The sequence below is a fragment of the Alosa alosa genome, chromosome 6 (genome assembly GCF_017589495.1).
Source record: "Alosa alosa isolate M-15738 ecotype Scorff River chromosome 6, AALO_Geno_1.1, whole genome shotgun sequence".
Taxonomy (NCBI): domain Eukaryota; kingdom Metazoa; phylum Chordata; class Actinopteri; order Clupeiformes; family Clupeidae; genus Alosa; species Alosa alosa.
Genome location: NC_063194.1, coordinates 6,403,109 through 6,428,921, shown reverse-complemented (window position 1 = coordinate 6,428,921; position 25,813 = coordinate 6,403,109). Strand labels below are relative to the sequence as shown.

At 39.8% G+C, this 25,813-nt stretch overlaps 1 protein-coding gene across 1 annotated transcript in view; it reads right to left on the bottom strand.

The window, feature by feature from the left end:
• LOC125295624 (cytoplasmic phosphatidylinositol transfer protein 1-like) overlaps positions 1 to 21,324 on the bottom strand; it is a 28,285-nt gene extending 6,961 nt beyond the window's left edge. Inside the window, exons 1-9 of the mRNA XM_048244970.1 lie at positions 21,124 to 21,324; positions 20,456 to 20,613; positions 17,310 to 17,458; positions 14,829 to 14,917; positions 14,331 to 14,338; positions 10,097 to 10,168; positions 9,708 to 9,803; positions 8,709 to 8,864; positions 2,518 to 2,581 (exon numbers count right to left, since the gene is read on the bottom strand). Of these exons, the coding sequence (XP_048100927.1) occupies positions 2,518 to 2,581; positions 8,709 to 8,864; positions 9,708 to 9,803; positions 10,097 to 10,168; positions 14,331 to 14,338; positions 14,829 to 14,917; positions 17,310 to 17,458; positions 20,456 to 20,503 (682 nt within the window). The 5' untranslated portion in view covers positions 20,504 to 20,613; positions 21,124 to 21,324. The remainder of the gene's footprint in view (positions 1 to 2,517; positions 2,582 to 8,708; positions 8,865 to 9,707; positions 9,804 to 10,096; positions 10,169 to 14,330; positions 14,339 to 14,828; positions 14,918 to 17,309; positions 17,459 to 20,455; positions 20,614 to 21,123) is intronic.
• Positions 21,325 to 25,813: the final 4,489 nt, after the last annotated feature.

Here is a 25,813-nt window from a genome sequence, read left to right as displayed (position 1 = left end):
TTAAAGCAAAGACAAAGTCTGTACCAAATAAGATTAAGACATTTTTGAAGATTGCTGGCCTATATCCAGCCCATTTTCAGAACTCATGCCTGAGCCCTGATACATTAGCCTACTTATTATGTGTGCATTGATAGCTTACTCTTAAAAGCTAACAAATTTAGGCTCTCTTCCATTTGTAATAGCATACTCAGATAATGATTTACATATTCATATGCACTGTTAGTAATAGCAGCCTTGGCCTACCACAGACCATCCCAGGAGCCTTTTAGAGCCCATGTTAATTGTCTTTGTTGGACCAAACCAAAAATAAACTTGATTGAGACAAACAATATTTCAGACAACATTATTAAATTCATTATTAATTTCAATTCCTGAAAATAATTTTTATTTTTTTTGAGGGTAGTTGCCCGGGCAACTTTATCCCTGCCCTGTGCAGGTACCTGATGATAGGTCTACTGCAGCCCAACTCCAGGACAAGATTAAAAGCACATATGCATTGCACTGTGCATAAGACAGGTTTACGTGCCATACAAAAGTGACATATTTGCAAAATGCACCGCCTGGACTGAAATAAAAGGCATTTCCACAACAAAGAAGTTTCATTGGGTGCATATTTTTAGAGAACTTATAACTCAACGTGCCAACTCATGCCATGCTACACTCTCAAATCAATGAATCATTAACTTTGCCATGTGTTTGTAAATGTTTGTGTGTAAGTAGTGTGTGTGTGTGTGTGTGTTAGTGTGTGTGTGTGTGTCTGTGTGTGTCTGTGTGTAAGTTCACCCTCTGAATCACCCAGTTTGACGCAAGCCCATGCAGTGTCGAGGACGGACAGAGCAGCAGCAGGAGGCCCAGTGAATCACAGCGCCACTTACAGGCGTTTCCAAACGCACAGAAAGATAAAGCAGCAGTGACGAGACAGGCACAGTCACTCAACCTGCCTGCCCTGAGCCACCCATCAGGAGGGGATATAAAAGTGCGTCCTCCAAATCCACCATCCCAGTCATGAGGAAAATGAAGAGTTCAGATGCAAAGCCCTCTAAATCTGTCTGACGACTTTTCTTTTTTTTTTTTTTTTTTTTTTATCAGGCTCCTATTGGTTTTTGCCTACAAATCGATATTTCAGACCAGGAAGAAAGTGGTATTTACACTTTAAATGAAGCTAAATTATTTGATCAGCGTATACTATGTGTGGAGAGCATTCACTCGCCATCATTATTTCATTTTTGACGGAGGTGGCGTTTAGAGGCTCTTGCATCTGAACTCTTCAAAGTGTCTTTACCCATAACCCCTTTCTTTTCCTCTCTCAAGTGGCAGAACAAAACAAATGTTTGGTTTTTTTGCTTCCCATCACCTACTTTTCCACAGCACAATATTAAATAAAACAAAAGAGAAAAAAAGGTAATAAAAAAGCTTCTTCTGCACTATGATGATTTAAAACACTAAAAACGTCAACCCTACTTGTACTGTGAGAAATCAAAGGAGGACAGCATCACCATCACAATCCACTTTATACTTTTTAACTGGGTTTTATTTAGACAGCAATATGGAGACTTTCAGTTTCAGAGGGAACCATGACATGATTTTGGCACATCCGTGATTCAACAGTCAGTGAGAACCCGTGGGAAAAGCATAGATGGTGCAGTAATACCATAACAAAGGTTAGCACGTTTGACGTTTCTCCTTTCTCTGTCTGAGTAGCACTTATCTTAAAAAGCAAGGCCCTCTTAAAACCACCCAGTAGAGTAGACAATCACTTCCTAATTAACAATGCATTACCCAGCGCTAGGCTTGTGGTCCGCAGTAGAGCACAGAGGGTTCATGCAGGCACCACACAGAAGATAGTTTGACGTTCCTCACTTATCAAATGCTGCAAATACGCACTTCCAGGTTTAATATCATAGAACAAGGATGAAACCCTTTACCAAGTATACACACCCCAACACCTGAATTTGCCCTTCACTAATGTGAAAGCAGGAACATGTGAAGCTGCCTTTTAGCCCCACAGATTTCAAAAGGACAACAAACACAATGTGTTCACGTGTCATAGTTCACGTGTTTGAGACGGTTCCAAAATGTTCATAACTGAATACACGCACACAATTCCTTGCCATGAATATGTAATGTAGTCTAGAAACTGTAGTTTCAATATTGATACCAACCTTTAAATTTCCTCCAAGGGAAGAGTCTATGTCCAGAAACTGCAATTTACCTCATTCTAAAAACAGCGAACGCATTCAAATTTCAAATTTGATACACAGGCCATTTTGAGGCTTCCATTCATTTTGATGAATGGGAATAAAATCATCTTTATTCTCCCGCTGTATTATTATAATCATAATGCATACTGTTTTAGCTATGAACGTAATTGTGGCAACTGCGCAGGAAGATTTGAAAAACAGCTCATCTAGCATCATGATTGTTTCAGGCGGCCCCACACCTGTGTGGTTTTCAGGGACCATAAAAGCTGTGATGAGACATTCAGAGGTGTTAGTCATTCAGAAAGGGCTTACTTACAGTACCACTCATCCACCCAGGCAAACGCCTGCCGGTGTCCAACCAACAACACGTCCCTAATTACCTGAGAGAGAGAGAGAAAGAGAAAGAGAGAGAGAGAGAGAGAGAGAGAGAGAGAGAGAGAGAGAGAGAGAGAGAGAGAGAGAGAGAGAGAGAGAGAGGGTGAGTGAGAGAGAGCAAAAGAGTGAGAGAGAGAGAGGGAATGAAAGAGTGGGAGAGGAATGATGACCTTGAGTTAAAACCATTTTCATTCGCAAAACTCCCGAGCACAAAAGGACAGGAGTTACAATGCACAGGCTATTATGACTCTATTGAAATGGGCAGGCATTAGAGAGGAGATCAAAAGTAGCCAGACATGAAGGCCGAGGTGAGGGGTGAATGTGGGACTGTGACTCTTTTATTTAAAAAAAAAAAAAAAAAAAAAAAAAAAAAAAACACAGGCTTTTGGGAGGTTCTGACTGTAAGGTGTTACTGGGACCTACTCAGTCATCACAGGCCGAAAAGGAGGTAAAATTGGGTGCGAATTAGATCTGTGAATGCTAATCTGTAAACTCCATTTTAGGATGTGCTGAGGTCAGAACACCTCTTAAAGGCCTGCCAATCAGCATTAAAACAGTAGTAACGCAGGGATCATGTGGTGACATATCCACAAAACACAGTCAGGCACAATACCCAGACAACAGACAAAAAACACTGAAATAAGTAAATAAATAAACAGTAAATGAGAAAGCGAAATACAAAACCAGATAAATAGAAATAAATGTGCATTATACACTCACACATTCAATGCACACACATACAAACAAATCCACAGACGCAACCATCCATGGATCAAGTGACAGAGACACACGCACACACACACACACACACACACACAAAACTAAACAAAACCCTGCCCCCCCACTCTCACACAAATACGCAAACAGTCATAAATAAGCGGTGCCATCCGGCAAGTGGTGGCATGGAGGACAGCCGGCTCCCGGGAGATATTTAACAGCAGAACAGAGCCCTCGAGTGCGGGGGGAGATTAAGAGGCGGGCTTTTTACAACCCGACCAGTGCGGAAAATATAGTGGAAACCTGCCGTGCTTTCATATCGCCGCTGCAATAAGCAGCCTGGTTTAAAAACAAGTGTATGTCAGTGTTCTGCTTGAGCTCTTTTCTCCTCCCGTAGTCCTCCAATGGGGTTGGGGGGAGGGGAGGGGTGCGTGGTGTGTTGATGATAGGATGATATTTGGGTCAGGTCTTGAGTCTAGGCATAGTGAAATACTCGTGATTCGACTAGTAGCACGGCACAAGAAAGGTCATGGATTCAATTCCCATGGCTCAAGGGGCATGTCGTCGGTGTCCGGATAGAATATGGGTCAGGATTTAAAGGCGCTAGTATGGAACTGTAACACAACCTGTAGCTAAGCAGGTAGACATTCGGGGACAGACAGGAGTCAACTACTCGATCCCCGATTACCTAAAACAAGATCATACACCTATCCAACACATCACCCCTGTGTTGGCTGAACTACACTGGCTCCCTGTTTCCTATAGAATTGATTTTAAGGTTATGTTAATTACTTACAAAGCTCTGAATGGCATAGCACCTTCATATATCTCTGAGCTTTTAATATCTTATCAACCACAAAGGAAACTTAGATCATCCAATTCTAATATTTGAATTGTACCCAAAGTGCTCCACAAGCAAAGTGGAGAAGAAGGTTTCTTCCTGGAATATGGGAGTTTTTCCTTGCCAGTTGCCATATGGCGTGCTTGTGGGGGGTAAAGGGTTAAGGCTGCCAGTCTTATGACATGTTGTTTTTCTATATTTCTATATGTTGCTGATTGGATCATAAACGGCCACAGCAATGAAGAAAAGTAAAAGTGATTGATAATGACTGACTGACTATTATCATGTTACATGCTTCAAATGTAAAGCACTTTGAGCTGCATTCTGTGTATAAAAGGTGCTATACAAAGCAAGCTTATTATTATTATTATTATTATTATTATCCTGTGTTTCTACTGTAATTGCTTCAGCAAATGTCAGATGAAAGCAACTATGACTAGGTTTCACCAACAAGGATTCATCTTTAACCTAGATTAAAATTAAGGTTCATCTTTAAATCCCGCAGTATAAATTTTTTTTTTTTTTATTAAAGGTTCATTTTTAAACAGTTCTTTAAATCTTCACAGCACACCTGGTTAACCTTTAGTCCTTTTGCTGCTATAAACATTTACAACAACAACAATCATTTTTAAATTCCAGATAGGGGTTTTTAAACTTACATATGAGTTTAAATGCGTTTGGTTTAAATGCCAGGATGTATTCTATGCCAGCATATATGCTATGAATAACGGTTTAGCAAAGTAAAAAAACAAGGATTTCATGACAACTTGAACTTAACTGTTTCTTTAGTAATTGTAATAGTTCAATCTATTGCTGTGATGTACAATGTTAATTTTACTGAATTTTCTTTTGTCAGAGTTTTCATCTATAAATAACAACTAATTACAGTCACTATTATTACTCACAGTTGCCTTGGTTTCTTCCTTTATGTAATAAATTTTGCTCTATTTAAAATTCCACAGAACCAATTACTGTTCAAAGAAAACATTTTTTGTAATTTAATTACTCGTCATCCTATTAAAATACCTATAAACAGATCAGTTAAAATTTAAGTTAAATTGCAAAATAGTTCATTCCCAGCAGTTGTTCTATTTACACTAAACTTCAGTGAGAATAATAAGCTATTGTTTTTAGCTCATCATTGGCATATATTTTTTGAAATGGCAGTAGTTCCTTTTGCAGAGAAAAGCACCTCTGCCTGGGATGGGATGTTTAAACTTTCCCAGAAGGCTTTTAAGCCGTTTGTGACCCCGGCCCCCAGTCCTACTGAAACTTGTACTGAACCTATGGCTCGTCCTTTTTTTTAATCACCTGTTATTTTGTCCTCAATGATGTTTGTTTGCAGATTTTTCCATTGGCTATAATATTTTTTTCATTACTTGGTTAAGAAACAGTAGACTTTTCTAAATATTTAGAAATTTATGTCTTCTTTGGCTGCACTAGTTACTTTTAACATCATTTGGTTTATGCCAGTTTTCTTTCTCAAAAAGGAAGAAAATAAATCAGCGACTGGTCTCAAGACAGTAACATTGCCGCTGTGCATTCATTTACACTGGCCAATATGCCCCAGCACATCTATCTATTAACAACAGGAACGTCTGTCTGTCTGTAAGTAAGTGTGTTGGCGAGTGTATGCGTTATGCATAATATAATAATATTCTATATTCATTATTAAATGCTTAGCGGGAATTAAAGCAGGCCTTAGCTATGGGCATGTAATTGGGTTTTCTACAGTAATAGCATGTTTTGAATGGGCACTGCACTAGTCACAGAAAATCATGTAATCCAGACAATCTCTGAGAAAAAAAAAAGAAAATCACCCAACCCAAAACTAATTGCAACAGAAATTATTTTGTTGTATTCAGTTCATGAAACCTTCCCATATCACATACCAAAAGTCCATTAAAATCCAAGTGGTGGAACATAGTAAAAATTGGAATTATTGTGTGTCAATGGCCAAAAGCTGCACCTTTGGCAGTTTTACTAAACTTTCATAGTACAGGGGATACAGCGGGGAAAATAAATATTGAACACGTCAACATTTTTTTGAGTAAGTATACTTCTAGTGAGGCTATTTGCATGAAATTTTCACCAGACATTAGTATTAACTTAGGTAATCCACACATACAAAAAAATCCAAAACACTAATGTTCATAAGTAGAGTTATGAGTAAAAAAGTGTAATGGCACAGGGAAAAAGTATTGAACACACTATGAAAAAACAGTACACAAAGGAAGGGATGGCAAGGAACGAGCTAGAATCTATATATAGTTAGAGAGTAATTATCTCTCCTATCTGTGCAAATTAATGTAAGCTGGGTTAGTACATATTGATGAGCTATAAAAAGGTTTTTCGTTACCAAGTTGTCACACAAGAAACATGTCATGATGGGTAAAAGCAAAGAGCTCTTCCAAGACCTTTGCAACATTATTGTTGCAAAACATATCAATGGAACTGGTTACAGATGCATTTCAAAACTTCAGAATCATCCAGTAAGCAGTATTGGAGCCATTATCTGCAAGTGGAAGGAACATCACTGCATCATCAATCGGCCATGCACAGGATCTCCTCACAAGATTTCTGACCAGGAAGTCAGAAGGATAGTCAGAAGTGTAGCCTAAGAGCCAAGGACCACTCCAGAAAGACTGGGAGGCAGCAGGTTCAATTGTTACAGAGAAAATCATGGGTAATGCACTCCGCCGCCATGGCCTCTATGCATGCTCACCCCACATGACTCTATTACTGAAGAAAAACATGTCGAAGCTCATTGAAAGTTTGGTACACAACATTTGGACAAGCCTATGAAATACTAAGAGAATGTATTCTGGTCAGGTGAGGGCAAAATTTAACTCTTTGGATGTCATACTACACACCATATTTGGAGGAGAAATGGCACTGTGCATCACCCTAAAAATACCGTACCAACAGTGAAGTTTGGAGGTGGAGGCATCACGGTGTGGGGCTGTTTTTCATCTCATGGTACTGGCAGAATTCATACAGATGAATGGAGACATTTTTTCTGGGAGAATCTTGCCATCCACCAGAACAATGAGGATGAGACATGGCTAGACCTTCCAGCAGGACAATGATCCAAAGCATTCAGCAAAGGAAACTCTCAATTGGTTTCAGAGAAAGGAAATTCAGGCCCTGACTTAAATCCAATTGAACAGTTTTGGAAGTTAAGATCAGGATTTACAAGAGGGACCCCTGGAATCTTCAATATTAAAAGACTATCTGTTTAAAAGAATGGGCCAAAATCACACCTGAATACTGCGACTGATTAGTTTCGTCATAGAGGAAATGCCTTGAAGCTCTCATTACAAATAAAGGGTTTTCCACAAAGTATTTAAGAAATTTCAGTAGGCGTGTTCAATACTTTTTTCCTGTGGCATTCCACTTTTTTACTCATAACTCTACTTAGGGACTTTAATGTTTATATTTTTTAATATGTGTGGATTACCTAAGTTAATACTAATGTCTGTAGAAAATGTAATGCGAATAGCCTCTCTGGAAGCATACTTACTGAAAAAAATGTTGACATGTTAAATACTTATTTTCTCCGCTGTATGTGAAATTTAGGTCAAATTCTTTCACAAAGGCATGAAACTTGGTGAACTTGTACAGTTTGGAGCCCTGAACATTTTCAGATACAAAACCATTGTCAAAAAACCCTAATGGTCGCCGTGGCAACCATTAAATGTTCCACTATCACTGAATTAAACCTATATTTGTCATTATATCTCCTGAACCAAACATGGTATAACATGGCAGTATTTATGATACATGTATTACATATTTCAAATACAAAATAGTATTTTCATATATTTGTAATTTGTATTTGACTGGGTTGAAGAAAATGGCTTTTGTATCAAAATATTTTATAGGTGTGTATTTTTGTAGTTTAAAAAATATTGTATATCGAAATATTTTTTGTAGGCCTAAAATCAATACTTTTGGTGATGTCATCAAGGGCAAAACAATGAATGTAGCCTCTGACTGATGCGGACTTAGTAATCTGCCCACACTTGTGATAATAATATTGAGATTCAGGAAGATGATCCAGTGCAAGATTAGGCAGGTCAATATAGGGTTCAACGTCAAAAAAATTGATACAAAAGGTTCTTTTTAATGGATTCTGGTACTGTTGGACATGCTAAATAACATACTAAAAATCTAGTACAATCTGACCATTAGAAGGAGGACATTTTCAAGATGGCCACCAAAATGGCTGCCAAGAGGTTAGAATGGCTAACCTCTATACACAACGCGACAAAGGGTGTGGCAATTAACGACCTAAAGAGGAGTCCAGCGCATTATCTAGAAATCGCTATCATACACTACCTAAAATGCATTACGCCACTTACCAAGAGAAACCCGGTCAAAAATCCATGGTGAGTTGTTTATATGTTACTTTAAGAGTGCATTATCAACAGTCATATGGGTGGGTGCACAACTACACCCTGCTTCTCTCATCCACAGGAACACGCACCAGCGCACATCCATACAAAACATTACAAATTACACGATTACAATGGGAAACATAATTATAATGTTGAGGAGTCAAGGGAACATACCTTATGGGTGAATTGTTCTACCCGGGTCTGCAGGCCCCACACTTCAAACTGGACTCTCACCAGCTTGTAGGAACACATAATAGGGGAGCAGGTCTGTCTCCAGTCCTCCTGGAGTGGCCCTCGGTCAGTCTTCACAGAAGAGAAGCACCTCAAGTCCTTCAAGCGGAGCGGACGAAGGAGAAGAGGAGAGCAGAGGTTAACAATCACTGGGACTGAAGCACATCCAGAGCTGGGAGGCCTGAAGTATCCGAGGTATCAAAAAATCACTATCACCCTCATCCACAATCAAGACTGTGAAAACACAGACTGCATAGATCACACAGAATATATTATTAGAGTAGGGATGATGGAGTTTAAAGCATGGCAACGTTGCTGCTAGTCATAGCATGTTAATGTGGCTGAACCACTGTGTAGGGACGATCTCTCTCAATGTGAGCTTCTAGGTCCTCTATTACAATTCTAGTTGGATTCGGTGACAGATGTGATTGTTGTTCACATACGGCTGAGTCTGTTACATGTTCACGTGTACAAGTATGCCGATTGTAATTCTTCCCTTCACACTTTTCCCTTACAGCTTCTAAGCCTCAAATCCTCTGCAGACACCTGAACACATCATGCGAGACCGCGCAGGCTGATCCACTCCAGAGATTTATAGCCATCATTTTAGCAACACCACCACCACGCTTACCTTACTGGTCTCATAGGGACCCAGGAGTGATGGGGATGGGGGGGGGGTTGGAGTGGAGTGGAGTGTGTGTGTGTGTGTGTGTGGGGGGGTAAACGAAGCTAAGTCCCAGCTAAGTCGCCTCACCCAGGGAGAAAAGCAACACATGTTGGACTCTTTCCACTCTAATTAAAGCAATGGGGCTCCCTTCAGACAGTGAATATCCACAACATTTTTTGATGATGAAGGTTTGGTTGTGAGAGTGTACGTGCGTGTGTGTGTGTGTGTTAGCAAAAACACAGACACCCCCCCCCCCTCTTTTTCATTAGTGATACCTCCGAGAGGTTGTAGTGCCTCTCGGGGAAGTCATCGTAGGCTATATCCAAGGCATCCACCTCCACAGCACAGCTGTCTTTTTCCAGGCCAAAAATCTAAGCAGGGAAAAGGATGAAAGTGTTGGCATAAAATGTGAGATATACAAGGGCCTCGGCGCCACAGTGATAAATTCATGCCTCATCTGAGGGCTCTGTATTTCTTAAGATCAGAAGATGAAGTCAGACATAAATATTCATGGGCCAGGTGTGACTGCAGCGGCACCACGACCATTTTGGATAAACACTGATGCTTCCACAGATACATTCAAATGAGTTCAAATGAGAAAGCTCCTATCTGGCCTCCGCTTCTAGGTTATCTCGTCAAAACAACTCCAAACCGCTATACTTACATTGTCACTGGTTCCACGGTTGTTCTCATATTTTGTCTCAATGTGGATGGAGAACTTTGGCAGAAAGGAACACTGGAAAACAAAACAGACAGCAGCTAGTTAGCTTTAACATAGTTAGTTAGCTTATCTTAGTAAATTAGCTTCTTTCCAGACATTAGCGAACACTGGTGCAGATCTAGCACAGACCTGACAAATCACATGGGTCTTCGCAAACTATAATTCACAATGTCGGTACATAATCTATAATGTCTGTGCATATGTTAACTGGTAATGTTGTGTTGCTACCAAAAAAGACACATAGAAGAACAGGACCTAATAAATGTTAGACCCAGCAACTATCTGTGTTATTCACTGGTGAGGATTGGAACATTTATATCCATCAGAATGTGAAACACGTATTAGTCTTTGTGTACAACCACACCTTGACCACAGGACACATATTTGCCTCATTGTCTTGCTAGGCCTATTGGTGACTATGTCAGAACTGTGGCACAAAGTAGTTGACAATTTCTAGTTACTGTAGATATTTAACAATATTTTGCAAGATGTTTCCAGCCCATCCCCTTGTTTTTATATAAATATATATATTTCAGATGGTCACGTACATGTGTGCAATTATCTTAACACTTTGAGTGCCAAAAACGCAATATTCAATAAAAACATTAGAAAGAGTGACTGACCAACATGCTGAGGAGGGAGTTCCATCTAGGGTTGCCAACTTTCTGATATGAAAATAAGGAACTTGGGGAAGGGGGCTCACTCCCAGACGCCTCAAGAGTGCTGACTAGAGATGCACCGATAGATCGGCTGGTGACCGGAATCGGCCGATTTTCACGTGATCGGCCATGACCGGCGACCGGCCGGTCAGTCTGAGACATGCCGATTTTATGCTGGTCAAATACACTCGCGGCGCGCGAATTGTAACAACACCCAGCTGAGTTTGCAAAGTTTGAAGAAGCTAGCAACCAGGCCAACACTCAGGGCTGGATGTAGGGCTACAAAGAAAGCGCTAATAGGCTAGTGAGTTTTTCTATGCAGCAAACGCTGTGCTTTACCATTGGCCTACTGCGTGGAATTTACTAAGCTGTCACTTCATTAGGCTACGTAAACATCGCCATCACCGCCGTCACTGACGCTATTTTATGCGCTCCACAGCTGAACCACAAGCCTGCTGAACGGAGATAAACGACTGCGATATCAAAATAATCAAAGATGTCAACAAGCAGCGACATACAGTAGCCCTAGTAGTTCTACTCCACTGAAAAAAAAAATACTCTAACTATTTACTGCACGTAGACTGCGGCTATGCCTTAAAATACCCTAGTCTAGCAGATTGAGAAGTGGATGTCGTGAAAGTGAACAAACGATAGCCTATTAGAAAGGCAAACAAACGTTAAAGTTGCTTTTGACATAGTAGCCTACAATGAAGAAAACTGATACTCTGAATACTGAATCAGTCGTCTCTGAAAGTTTCTATAGCCTAATTGATGCATTTAACCGGAATTTGGATTTAATTTTTTCACCGCAAAACAGGCGTGCACTGTTTTCATATGGTGGAGCACCTAATCGCTATTAGCACTTCTCCCCTGCGTGATAGCCTAGGCTGCTACCACTTTTCCCTCGCCCTCCCATAAATTCATCAATGCATATGAAAATATGTTACATGGTAGTATGTTCAAATGTATCATGAAAATTGTTCTTAAATCTTTAGTTGGATATTGGATGTGAGAAGCATAAAATGAGTGTTCCATAACTTAACTTAATCCATATTTTGATAGCCTACTGCATCTGAAGTTAGACTTGAAAAAGAATCTGTCTGCTCACCGGTTCCATTTTTTTTAACAGCCATTTCATCATTGATACGTTGATTACACGTCTATATTAAAATGTTCTATCAAAGAAAAGATAGAAAATAACTATTTGTGTGTGTGCTATAAAATGGTTAGAAGAAATGAAATCGGAATCGGCATCGGCAGGTCAAACTCTATGAAAAATCAGAATCGGCCCAGAAAATTGCAATCGGTGCATCTCTAGTGCTGACCTGGATTGGGAGTGAGGTTTAGGAGGGTGAGTGTAACAGATGCCAGCTTAGCTGTACGTGTGGAATGTTGGTACACCTCACCCCCCGACGCCTCAATAGTGCTGCTGGCATGAAAGCTAGTAGCTTGGGCTTTTAGCTCGATTGTCGAGTCCGGGCGAGTGCAGGGCTGAACCGCGCAGGTTCCAAACAACAAAGGTTACAATGGCAAGTCTAATATGTTTAGGGAAAAACATATTTTTGTCACTAAAATTAATAAATAATCGTGATAAATAATTGTGATCTCAATATTGATCAAAATACTCATGTTTATCATTTTGGCCGTAATCGTGCAGCTGTTTTAACTATTATATTATTTAACATCACGTTTTGCATTTCTAGTTTGAGTAGGCCTATTACTGCTCGTGACATTTCTCCTCCACATAAAATTAGAGAAAAACTTTCAGTGACTGAAGCAAACTCTCTCTACACAGGAAACCACTGGTGTAACTGGTCCCCGCCGTGTCCCCTACCTACTCTGGCTGGCTGACTGACCAATGCCACGTATGCTTTAGGTTTGCACGTAGCCTGTTGCCCCATAAAGTGTACGGATCTTGTGGTCCCTGCGTCTCGTACCTACTCTGGATGACTGTCTGACCAATGTCACAAGTATAATATGCTTTTGGTTTGCACAAAGCTGAAAGTACATTTACATTTGCTTCCTGACAGATGTCACGTACATCATTCTCAGACACTGTTTAAATGTGAGTACAGTGACATTGCCATCTCTCATATGGCTCTTGTGCTGCTGCCTGTCTAGCCACAACAAAGCCGTGATCTCAGGAAGTGGGATATCTGTCAAAACAAGATACACGCTACTATCAGCGTAGGTTACGTCGTGACTCACACTGGCTCTAACGAAAAGTGCATTCTCTGTTGGGCTAGGGATGACAGACAAACTGAGAGGGACAAATGACAGCAGCAAGGTTTCCCATTATCTCATACTAATAATATATTCTTTATTCATAATCTAACGTGTTATACTGATCTGTCGGATTTGCACTGAGATGATTCTCAATAATACGGAACAATATGCGTTCCGTATCAGTTCAATACGGAACACATCTTTTTAATTTCAAATAAGGGACGATTCCGTATTTTACGAAACGGTTGGCAACCAGAGTTCCATCTCCACCACGGGCCAGGCCGAGCGGAGTGGGTGATAGGCCGAGTTGCGCTTGCAAGAGGGCAATAGCGACACAGACGTTGTTATCAATCAAGAGGAGGAGGAATTATGGAGCCATACAGCAGTAGAAATGTGGCATTATTGTTTTGTAGCCCCCCCCCCACCACCCCATGGTGGTTTTGTGAACAGAAAAACTATATTTATCTTACACAAGTCCTTTGACCCAGAAATGTAAGTGTCAGAAGAGGGTCAGGCTCAAACAGCACATATTTCATAAAAGACGATATATCTCCATTTCCAGAAAAAAAAAACAGGGATTTTGATGAAAACTAGCCACTGTTTAGCTTGGGAGGCATGTAGAAATAAACGGTTTGTATCCACTGCGAGCTTAAAGTCTCACCTTTCAAACGAGCCATAGTATGTTTCCATAGCTATAACATAGAATACGCTGTGGCTCTACAAAAATCGTCAACAATGATCTAGATTGCTGGCACTCTGGGCCAAAGCTTCCGAAAACAGCGTGGCATTCAAAGTGTTAAGTGACTGGTTAGATATCAAAATGATGCAATACATACAGTAAGCATCCTCCAGATTTCTGCACAAAGAATGCATACATTCTCTCACTCACTCATTGAGAGAGACAGAGAGACCCATTTGGCTAAATGCTTTCATAGTAATGGTTCCCCCTTCCTCGGCAGAACCCCTATGTAATGTCATTACCGCTCACAGCTGGTGATGGGGGTGAACTGTAATTGCTTGTCATGACACGGCACTTCATGGACTGCATAAACATTTATAAGATCTCTGCGACACCCCACCCCACTGATTTATGGACCAGCTTTGCAATCACGCTAAACATTTTGGCTGCCACTTAGCCACTGACACGATCTAGCGGGCAGGACGTGGAGTTGGCTTTCGTGCGAGCGGAAACATGTAGCACGTGGTATGGATGTGGTGTCGCATGACAAATACACAACATACGCAATAAACAAGACAACAGTCTACTGCTCCAATCTCAGACGCCAACTTACTGTGTATTCTGGATCAGGTTGCCCAAACATCAAGGAGAAAAAAATTGGTTGGGGTTCATGAAAGAGACACAAGATGAGTGTATAAGCATTTGGCATTCAAGAAACCTTCATCCAAAGCAATTTACAGCTAAGCAACTGAAGCCAGACGTTTCATAAGCTTCAACGGTAGGTAACTAAGCACACGGTACTGCTATGCACATGGCCCTGTCTTCCACATCATGTGACCACATTTACTGCATGCTGTCAGTCCTTCTCACTTTCATTATAAATGTCATTACACCATTCAATTACTTTTAGTATCAATCATTCCACACAATGAACTGGATAATAAATCGCATTGTGTAAAAATCTTAAAATATAACATAGCCGTAGCACACCACAAAATTTTGAATTGCACTCCATGCTGTTCAGGTGGCAGAAATGTCACAGTGTGAAGCTTGTAAAAAAGAAATGGCCGTGCAGGCCAGTGGCTCCCATGGTGAGGGCTGTTAGGCTTACCCGTTAGAGTGTAGGGATAATAATTCCAGGCTTTTTCCGTGATGTAAAAAATACGTGGGACGAAGGCACGGGCCCAGCTTGGAAGCTTGCTGCAAAATGTCATCACACACCATGATTGAGATAGAAATAACAGTAGCAGCCAATAGAAAAAGCAGCAGCAGCAGCAGCAGAAGTATACATTTACATGGTACAAGACACCAATGGCTGGTGGTGTATGATATAAATGAGCTTACATCTCAGAGTATTTCTGGCACAGGGGATACCATACAGTACATACCATTACAGATGGATGTAGGCACAGTGAAAGAGGGGATGAGAGAGAGAGAGAGAGAGAGAGAGACAGCGAGAAAGAAAAAGCGAAAGAAAAAGCGAAAGAAAAGAGACACAAACCTATGTACGTTACATGTAAGGCATAACTAAGTAACCCTCCATTGGGGGTCAATTCCAGACCTCTGTATTTTTTGTGGGGGTCCTCGTAATCCTGTAAAGGCTTATTCTGTCTCTACATTCTTCAAATTATTAGCTATAACATAGCTACCAACCGGAACAATACAGTACAACTTAGAAAGGTTATTGAGCTTTGACCAACCATTAGCTGACTCTTGTCTATGCTTTTTAATAAGACTTTCACTTCTAACAATGTCACAACCACTGGTTGCTTATGGCAGAGGTAAATGAGTTCAGCAATCAGTTCTCAAGAGACAGTTAACCTTCAACCCCTCAATCAAACAAAATTAAAATGGAGGATTCTGCAGTACAAAATAATAAGGCATGTATAGGTCATGTAGAGTGGAGAGAGTGGAGAGCACTATTCTCATGATTATACATAATCTATGCAAACATGTATATATACATAAAATAAAAATGTATTCATCATGACACATACAAAAAAAAAAAAAAAAAAAACATGCTTCCAGAGGCACACCCAACTGCTTCTCCAGCCATTACCACCATTTCAGTTGAGGATAACAGCAGCATTGCCAGCAACACATGCCTGTTTCCCCTGACGAGCTCCTATAGGTAGCGATGGCAGCAATCGATCTGCTGTTCTTCCAATTAACTACACACCAAATCCCAGAGAGAAGAAGACGCGATGCGTCATCAATTAGTGCCGGTTCACAGACACTCTGACAAGGCCCAAATTTCTACCACGTTTGTAGCCCTTTCTGCGTCATGACAATTTCTTACTTTAAGATCATGTACATTCTAAGGGGGATATGATGCAACTAAATGAAATGTTGACTGTTGACTGCAAACAAAAGTGTCAGCATAACCTGGATTAAAGAAGAGAGAGAGTGAGAGCGAGCAAAAGAGAGCGACAGAGTGCAGGAAGGAAAGACAAAAAAGAAGCGTGCAGAGAGGAAGACAGAAAACATGTGACTATGCATGGGGGGCTCAATGAGAGAGAGAGAAAAAGAGAGGCAATCAAAGAAAAAATAAAGGCTGACAGTGATGAAGGTAGAAAGAGAGAAGACTAGTCCTCAGCAAACTGAAATCATTTAAATCATTTGGTTTGTTATATTTGGTTATATATATATATATATATATTAAAGTCAAATTAAAGTGCTTAAACAGATTTGTATTGAAGAGCTTTATCGAACTGATCTCGAAGATAGGTCACCAAATACGTGCAGAACTTGTTGTCAAAACCAACAAACTTAATCATTGCGCCTCACCTAACTTAACCTCTTTCTCTCTCTGTGACAGCAAAGCAGTTAGTTGAACAGAACTGGCTATTGACAATGTATTTCATTAAAGAGTGCATATTTGTGGAGAGCCAAGTTAAAAATAGAGTGCTTTGAGGTTTGGTTTCAATACTTTAACAGCCCCATAACTAAAACAAAATGGTTAGGCGGGTTGCTTAGAAACTAAAGCAGTTCCGTAAGGGGGAAAAAATCAGCGACAGTTGTCAGAGCGAATGGTCTTTCACACGTTTACAGAGTTAAGGCCAAGGAAAATGACATCACTGTTGACATCCGTTAACTTGAGACATTGACGGTCGGACAGAAACCAACGATTTCCACTCTAATGAAAACGAAACCAATTACTGCACCGTCACTTACTTCAAAGATAATGGCAGTCACTGCTCTACTCGTCTACCACCAGTTGTTATAATCCAACAGAGTGGCCTAATTACTCGAATAGCTTAAGGAAATGGCTTTAGCACCCAGTAAAATCTGTCAAAGACCACAATCTTATGATAAAACATAAAGAGACAGTTGGTGAACCCATCAAATAAAAAATCTGAACTCATCTGTCACCCAAAAAAATGAGCATCTCTGCAAATCTCTAACTGAAAGGGACAAAGCTATATTGACATTCAGTAACAAAAGGAGGTCAATTAAACTGATTAAAATCTGGCATTACAAATTGTTGTTAAAAGTGACTGCACAGATCTCCTTCAACTGGAGACCCTAATGTTCATCTGTCATATGATCATAAAAGGTAGACCTGTCATAGCATTGAGGGGAAAAGACTCACCTGGACAAGTGAATTCTCTTTTCTGTGAGCTGACCCTGCCCATGCACAGGGTCGTAATGTGATTCATTCCGGACAACTTCAATCCCCTCCTCTGTGTCACTTTCCTGATGGCTGTGTTTGCTAATTGTGTACAACTGCCCTATCCTGTACTGTATGGAAGACAAAACGCCACAAAATATACGCTATGTTCATTTACAGGGATAGATTGACAGTTTTTGTAACTCAATGTTATTGATAAAAATGCAAACTCGCCACAAAATATCTGTGCGTAGGCTATTAGCCAGCACTTCAGGACAGGTTTGCCTTACACAGAGGTGGAAAGTAACAAAATACATTTACTCACGTTACTGTATTGAGTAGTTTTTCTGTGTATTTTGTATTTTAAGTAGTTTATAAAAATCGGTATTTTATTTTACTTGATTACATTTTGAGTGAAGTATTGTACTTAGCGAAATCAAAAATCCCATCCATTACTTGAGTAAAAAAAAAAAAGTTAAGACTAACGAAAACAGAAAGGGAGAGAAAAAAAATCGCGCCCTAAACCACTAGCCTAGTGATCATGATCAGCATGTAGCCTACAACAGGACATGAATCAAGCAGTCTTTCTGAAAGTGATGGAGCTGGATCACGAGATGCATCACATTAGCCTAACGTATGAAAGTGTATTTTACGCTATTCCAATGGGTTGTCTCAGTTAGTTTTAGCACCAATGATTGCGGAGATATTCAAGCTAGCAAACACCATGGGATTTCGTGTTTTGACGTTTGTGCTCACCTTTCTTTGGAAAGAAGTTCATTAGCAGTTGTTTCCCCTCATGTTGATGTCTCTCTTTTTCCTGTTTTGGCCTTTGTTTTTAGTAACCTTAGCCTACTTGGCTTTCTTGGAGAAAGACATTGCACCAGCAGCACAACAATTAGCGGTCCACTAGCGATGCTCAACTAAATAAACAAAAGATAGACTACCTTATGAATCGTGCAGGTAAACAATTTAGCTCTTTAGCAAATGAGAGTGAGAGTGACCTTTGACCAGTGTTTCTCAAACTTTTTTTCTGGGGACCCACTTTTTAAAAATGACTGACTATCGCGACCCAACTCGTGACTGTGGTAGTTAACAAACTAGACAGTTTTCACTATGTTTTGTATACAAAATCCAGTCAGTCAAACTTTGCATTTCGTCTGACATTCATTTTGACATTTAATTTGTAAGTTAAAATATTCAGGTAAAATAAATATATGGTGGAAATAAGTATTGAACGCTTATTTTTTTTATTTTTTTTTAGTAATTAGCCTAAACTTCCAGTGAGTAACCTATATTCGAAATTGTCACCACACATTATATTAACACATATAAAAAATCCAAACATAAGAGTTGTGTAATAAAGTGGAATGACACAGGAAAAAAAGTATTGAACGTTCCTACTGAAATTTCTTCAATACTTTGTGGAAGCCTTTGTTTGTAATGACCGCTTCAAGACATTTCCTGTATGACAAAACTTATTAGTCGCAGTATCAGGTGTGATTTTGGCCCATTGTTCTAAACAGATTCCAGGGGTCCCTCTTGTGAATCCTGATCTTTAGTTACTTCCAGAACTGTTTAATTGAATTTAATTGAATTGGCTGCCTTCAAGTCTTTTTGGAGCTTTTTCCGAGTGGTCCTTGGCTCTTGGAATTGACTATCCTTCTGAATCCCTGGTCAGAAATATTGCGAGGAGATCCTGTGCAAGGCCGGTTGATGATGCAGTGATGTTTCTTCCACTTGCAGATAATGGCTCCCATGCTGCTTACTGGAAGATTCTGAAGTTTTGAAATGCATCTGTAACCAGTTTCATTGATATGTTTTGCAACAATAAGGTTGCAAAGGTCTTGGGAGAGCTTTTTGCTTTTATCTATCATGAAATGTTTTTTGTGTGACACCTTGGTAATGAAAATCCTTTTTATAGCCCATAGATATGTAGGCTACTAACCAAGCTTATATTAATTTGCACAGATAGAAAGGATAACTACTCTCTAACTACTTACAGATTTCAGCTCGTTCCTTCCCTTTCCTTGCCTTAGTGCTTTTTCTTAGCGTGTTCAATACTTCCCTGTGTTATTCCACTTCATTACACATGACTCTACTTATGGAGTTGTTTGGATTTTTTATGTGTGGATTATATAAGTTATTACTAATGCCTGGTAAAAATGTTGTGCCCCCTGTATTCCACTTTTCAAGGGCCCTCTCCTCCATTGAGGCCCTATACTTCCAACTTTCCCCCACCAGTTCGACACCCTTTAATCTGCTGAACCTTCTGCTCGTTTCCAAATATAAAAAAACTCTCTGCAACTCAACATTGGCCTGCCTGCCTCAGCTGCCTGTGAGGGGCTTTTCAGTTGTGCTGGATTACTGTTCACTGCAAAGCGACCCAAGGATGAGTGCAACTAACTTTGAAAATCAACTACTACTCAAACTTAAAGGAGAACCCCGGTGATTTTTCACATAGATCTCCATTTCTCAACGTCCTTATCAGGCAAGTACCTCCACTCGGCGGCCATATTGCAACACTTTTTGGGCACTTATCGTGCATCTATTTCGGCAGAAATGCATGTGCGTAAGGCTTCACGACACCAATCTTGCTCCAGTAGCGAGATCACAACAAATGATTAGCACGATGTCTTCACAGCACACCACTTGATTAGCTCAATGTATTTTACAATTCACCACATGATTGGCTCAATGTATTCACATGTCGACGTTTTGCCGTGGAAGGGTTGTGATGTGTAGACAACTGCCATATTGGCATTACAAACTAACCCCATGCACTATGGAGGATTTTTTGAGTGCTGTATCTCCTCATTAGAAAGTCTCTGGTAAAACTAGTTGTTCTGGTACCCCCAAAAAAGTAACTAAGTAACTTTTACTTAAAGTACATTTTAAATGAACTAGGCCTACTTTTTACTTGAGTACATTTTCAGATCGGTATTTTAACTTGTACTTGAGTAATATTTCATCAAGGTATTGGTACTTTTACTTGAGTACAATATTTTCGTACTTTTTCCACCTCTGGCCTTACAATACATGCGTAGGTTATGTGGAGTTTTCCTAGGCCCTCTTCCCGTTATCTAGGCTCTAGGAGGAAGGAAGTACGTGGAAGTTGCCTGGGATCTTACCTCTTCCACCGTCAGTGGCATACATATGCGATACTCTTTCACAAGCATGACGTCCGCCCAACGTCAAATCCTTCCCAAAGTTCACAAGAAAGGGCACTACGTTTCAATTTGTAGATATTGTCAAGAAAAAGATAATTCCGGGTGTGGTGGATTAAAATCTGCAGGGGGAAACAAAAGTAGCCCATCACAAATGTTTCAAAGTGTACCAAAATGTTGCGGCTCGACAATGATTTTTTACAGTCAGACAATAACTAACAAAGGCATTTCAATGTATTTTGTTATTAGCGCAACAGATGGCAAACACAGCAAACACCATCACCAAACATCTAGCAATAACAAAACAATAAGGCTAAAGTCAACTTAACAATACAGAACACCATCAATCAATAATTTCGCCAACAACCTTAAGAAGAAGAGGTTGCGTGCATATCAAATCCGCGTTTCTGTTATCGACTTTGAGCAATAACTACACTTCGCCTACTTTGACAGAAACCGTCTAAGAACAATAGAGGAAACGTCGCCCCCCTAGTTAGCAAAAAGTTTTAGGCTTCTTGAAAAACGTAAGAAACATTACAATGGTTAGCTACGAGGAAATTGTCGAATGTGTTACCGCTACATTTTCAAAGTAACCCACGTCTTCTTCGACCTCGTTGTTTGAAAACACTTACCTGCCTCTATGGTAAAAGTTTGACCTCAAACTGTTGATGTTATTTATCGTCACCGATACAATCGCAGTATGCCATAACTCTCCGATTGATGAGACCAATACTAAACTTGCGTGCTGGACATCCACTTTTCAAAAGTGATCTAATGTCTTTAGTTGGGCCACCAGGTCTACTGACCTCTAGAGGCAAATCTAACCAAGCCTACTCAAAGTAGCAATTCAACGCCTTCACACACCCTCAGTCGCTTTAGTAGGCTACATTTATCAGATTAAACATGAAAAATCTTGTTCAACCTCCAAATCATCTAGTCACAGCAACTTTTCGTTGTTTTCATCAAATAGAAAATGCTATTGCACGTTCATGCACATATTTACACAATGGTCTGCTGTTTCTATATGGTCTATCAATTGTATGTAAATCACAATATATAATCCTAATAAGCCTCTCTACTGACTATCCGAAAACATCTGAGTTAGACTGAGTTAGTCATTACATGCTAAAGTGGTAAATAAGTTGTCATTAACTGTAGGCCTAATGCACATTTTACAATGCTCTCAGTTGACTCTGTAGCCTACATTCACTTATGAAGGGAAATGTGTGAAACATCAGCTCATCAAATGGTCAATCAGCTCTCTAAAATAGCTCAAGGGTGCTTCTCATAAACCTTCAATTGGGAAGTATATCAGCAGAGCACAACACAATGTCTCAATTTCTGACAGCGAAAGAATAGAAAATTAATGTGTCAACCACCAGAGGAAAAAGAAGTGTTAGGCTATGCAATGGAAGGTGAGGAAGCAAAACATATAGAGGCCAAATAGGGACATTCTGAAAATACGGGCTACAATTGTGGACCATGTTCCCCATCATGGGTTTACGACAACTGAGGTTGGTCGAAGGGTGGGAGATGTTGGAGAACATAACCATACCATCAAATATTTTTTAGAGAAAACCGGTGCGTAACCTTACACTGCACACTACACAGTGTAATGGTGTACTTACTATAATGCTACACACACACATGCAGAGTACGCAAAGTACACAGCACACACTGTGACTTTTTTCCGCTGTATTTTCATACAGTATATTTACCACAGGACTGCAAGTCAAGTCAAGTCAAGTCAAGTCAAGTTTATTTATATAGCGCATTTCATACACAGAGGTCATTCAATGTGCTTTATATAAACAAAACAAAACAATAATAACAAATAAAAGCATAGAAGGGCAATATAGTCAAAGAATAGTTAAAAGGTAAAGATCATAATAAAAAGAAAACATAAAACACAAGGTAAAATCATTTAAAAATAAAGAATAATTAGTAAGCAAAAACAAAGGCAAAAGTAGTAAAAAAAAAAGTAATAAAAGACAAGGTAGAATAATTATCAAGGCAGATTCAGAATTTGTAACTCGGCACAGTTAGCAGAAAGCATCTGAGAACAGTTTGGTCTTAAGTGTAGATTTAAAACTGGCTACAGTTGGGGCCTTTTTGATGTCATCCGAAAGTTGGTTCCACAGCTGAGCCGCATAGCAGCTAAAAGCAAGGTTACCTCACAGAGATGGAAGTGGGCTTCTTTTCACACCTCAACAAAAGGAGGCTATTTGCGCCATAGTTATCGCAAATAAAGCTATTAGACTGAAGAAGATATAGTTATAGGGTTAGTGCCATTAAAGAAGAGAAGAAACCCTTTGAAAACAGCCAGTGTGTTCAGCATCTTAACTATCATGAAAAAGAAAGATGAAACAAAAGGAATGAAATAGCGGTACCATAACATTTGAAAGGAATAGTGACAAGTGTGAAGGAGCTATAACAATACGCACAGGTAAAATATATAATATATATACTCAGTGTAACTGCAGTCTATAGTCTACACTAAACAATAAGTATATACTTTTTTGATCCCGTGAGGGAAATTTGGTCTCTGCATTTAACCCAATCGGTGAATTAGTGAAACACAAACAGCACACAGTGAACACACAGTGAGGTGAAGCACACACTAATCCTGGCGCAGTGAGCTGCCTGCTTCAACGGTGGCGCTCGGGGAGCAGTGAGGGGTTAGGTGCCTTGCTCAAGGGCACTTCAGCCGCGGCCCACTGGTCGGGGCTCGAACCGGCAACCCTCCGGTTACAAGTCCAGAGTGCTAACCAGTGGGCCACGGCTGCCCATATGATATGATGTAGTACAGAAAATATGACGTGCAGATTTGCCATGACCATAGAAAATAATATGCAGTAAGTATACATTTGATGTAACTGTATCTTGTCCAAAATGACAATCCATGTAATTCCTTTAACTAATTTAGTATCGTCTGGGATATAGGGCATAATGGAACTGTTGTGAAGTGAACCGGCTCATGACCTAAACCTGGATGATTCTTGCTAGAAGGCATGATTGAAATCTCATCAGCCACAGAGCTGCTGTTGATGTCTCTGCCACTAGCTAGGTCGATGACCAGGGAGCATCACCACTGTGTGATGCTTTTTCAGAGTTAGTATGTTCCTATTCCTATTACAGGGCCATGAACGCTTACGTAACACAGGGAATCTGCTCACATTCTCAGACACACTCTATGTGGGGATCTCATCCCTGATAGTGCGAGGGGTCTGATTCGGTGATGATTAATCAAAGTTAGGTGGTAATCTGGGACAGTGTGAGTTTCCAGGCACCAGGCACATTCCGCAAACTAGACTAAGGAGTTCTGAAGGTGGAAGGTTTTACGATCACCAGCCACATAGTCTGACGCTGCTTCTGGCTGCCATGGATGCAAAAGCATGAGGAGGACTTCACAGCAGACACCTTCACAGGCTGGATAAGACATTCCAGAGGAATATTTCCACGCTGCATGGCAAGGGGAGGTATCCATTGATTTGGATGACAATCTGTGGACAGGAACAATAGAGAGTGAAGAGAGCATAATTCCCTATAAAGTGCCATTTGAATAGTTCTAAGGGATGTTTTATATATGTTCACATTTGTCATTTTATTTTTTTCCTTTGTGCTATACAGTGTTTTCTTTATCACAATGACATGGACTCAACTAATTACAGCACACACAGTGAAAGCATACATGTGGAATGCTATTTACGTTGTGCTATTTGCATTGATATATTATGGCACACGGAAGTGCAGCCTTCTGCATTGTTATTAAAAAGCCTTAGTCAAAGTTTACATCAGAAAACCTACAGAGTGCACCATTATACTGACAACATGCATTTGACAGTCTTGCTTGTAAACACAACAACACACAATGACTTGGCACTGCCATGTTTACTGACATATTATTTACTTTTGATTTCGAGCAAGTGAAAAAAACGTTTTAGTACAAAAGTTTAACTAGAATGGTTAAATTGAAAGATATATATATATATTTATTTAGTTGAACAGCCTCAATTAGATTATGTTTAATATGTGTGTATAAAGCTGTGTGGGTAGTTCAATTGAATGCTTCATTCAAATAACTTCAGGCAATATAAATAGTATTGGTGACTGCTTGCATTTGTGAGGGTAAAAAGGTATAAAACCCAAAACAAATAGGCCTACAGTATAATTTTTAGCAACATTACACATTTAGCAGGATGACAAATTGGATGTCCCTCAGATGTGAATCAATTCAAACAGAATGTAATTTCAGGACTTGCTTTTGCACAGAAATGAATGAATGGCCATTTTGTTTTCTTTTCTGCAGGAGTCTGTTAGAATGTGTCACAGTGTGCTGTGGCCAGATATAAGACGCAGATTGCATTCCCGTTGACATGACATGCCATTTAATTAAATTGTGTGAGTTGGTGTCACTTTGGCTGGACACGCGATTGCCTTCGCTCCTATCCGCTGTTCTTCTTTACATAGCCAAAGCGCATGTCTTAACAAAAGAAACATTTTTGTCTGGTCTGAAACATCTTGCCCATTGTATTGTGTGGGTGTGGGAGCCATTCACCCATACCCTGTGACAGTAACAGCAGGCTTTACAAAGCACCAAAGATTTAAGGAACAATATTTCCCATGGGGCATGGAAAAAAAAAACACATTGTGAACCGCTTTCGCCACAATGCTGCAACCTGAGAGCGCAACAGCCTACGACCAACATACAATAGTGTTATTTTACAATATTGTAATTCAAAAAAATTCTTAGCTTGTAATTGGCTTGGGTGGGGGGGGGGGTTACATACATCAATTTCTTTTCACAATCTTTATGTGGGTAATTTCACAATCAGGGTAAGTGCTTGAAATTCTCTGCATACATTCTCTACATACCTCAAACGATGTGATTATGTTGGATAACTATATGTTATTATTAATGACTAGATGTAGGCAGAGCCTAATGATTTGAAAAATAATTGCCAAAATACAATTTGTTGGCACAAAACACAACATTCAGTCATTTTCACCCTCAACTTGACGTTTCATTTTAAAATGTACATTACTTCAACGTATCACAGTAACAAAATGTTACTGTGGCCAGAATAGACCACACTTGAACATTCTGTAATATGTTAACATTGTGTTGAAGAAAGCACAGAATTATCATACTGAATTGACTGACTTAAGAATGGTCAATGACCAGTTGCATGAAACATGGTTTAATCCCTCAACAGATTAAACAAACAAACAAAAAAACCCATAAATAATGATATTTCAAAAAGTTTTAATTTTTAGGCCTTTGAGAAAGAAAGAGCTCGCGCTGATTGTAAAACTACCCAT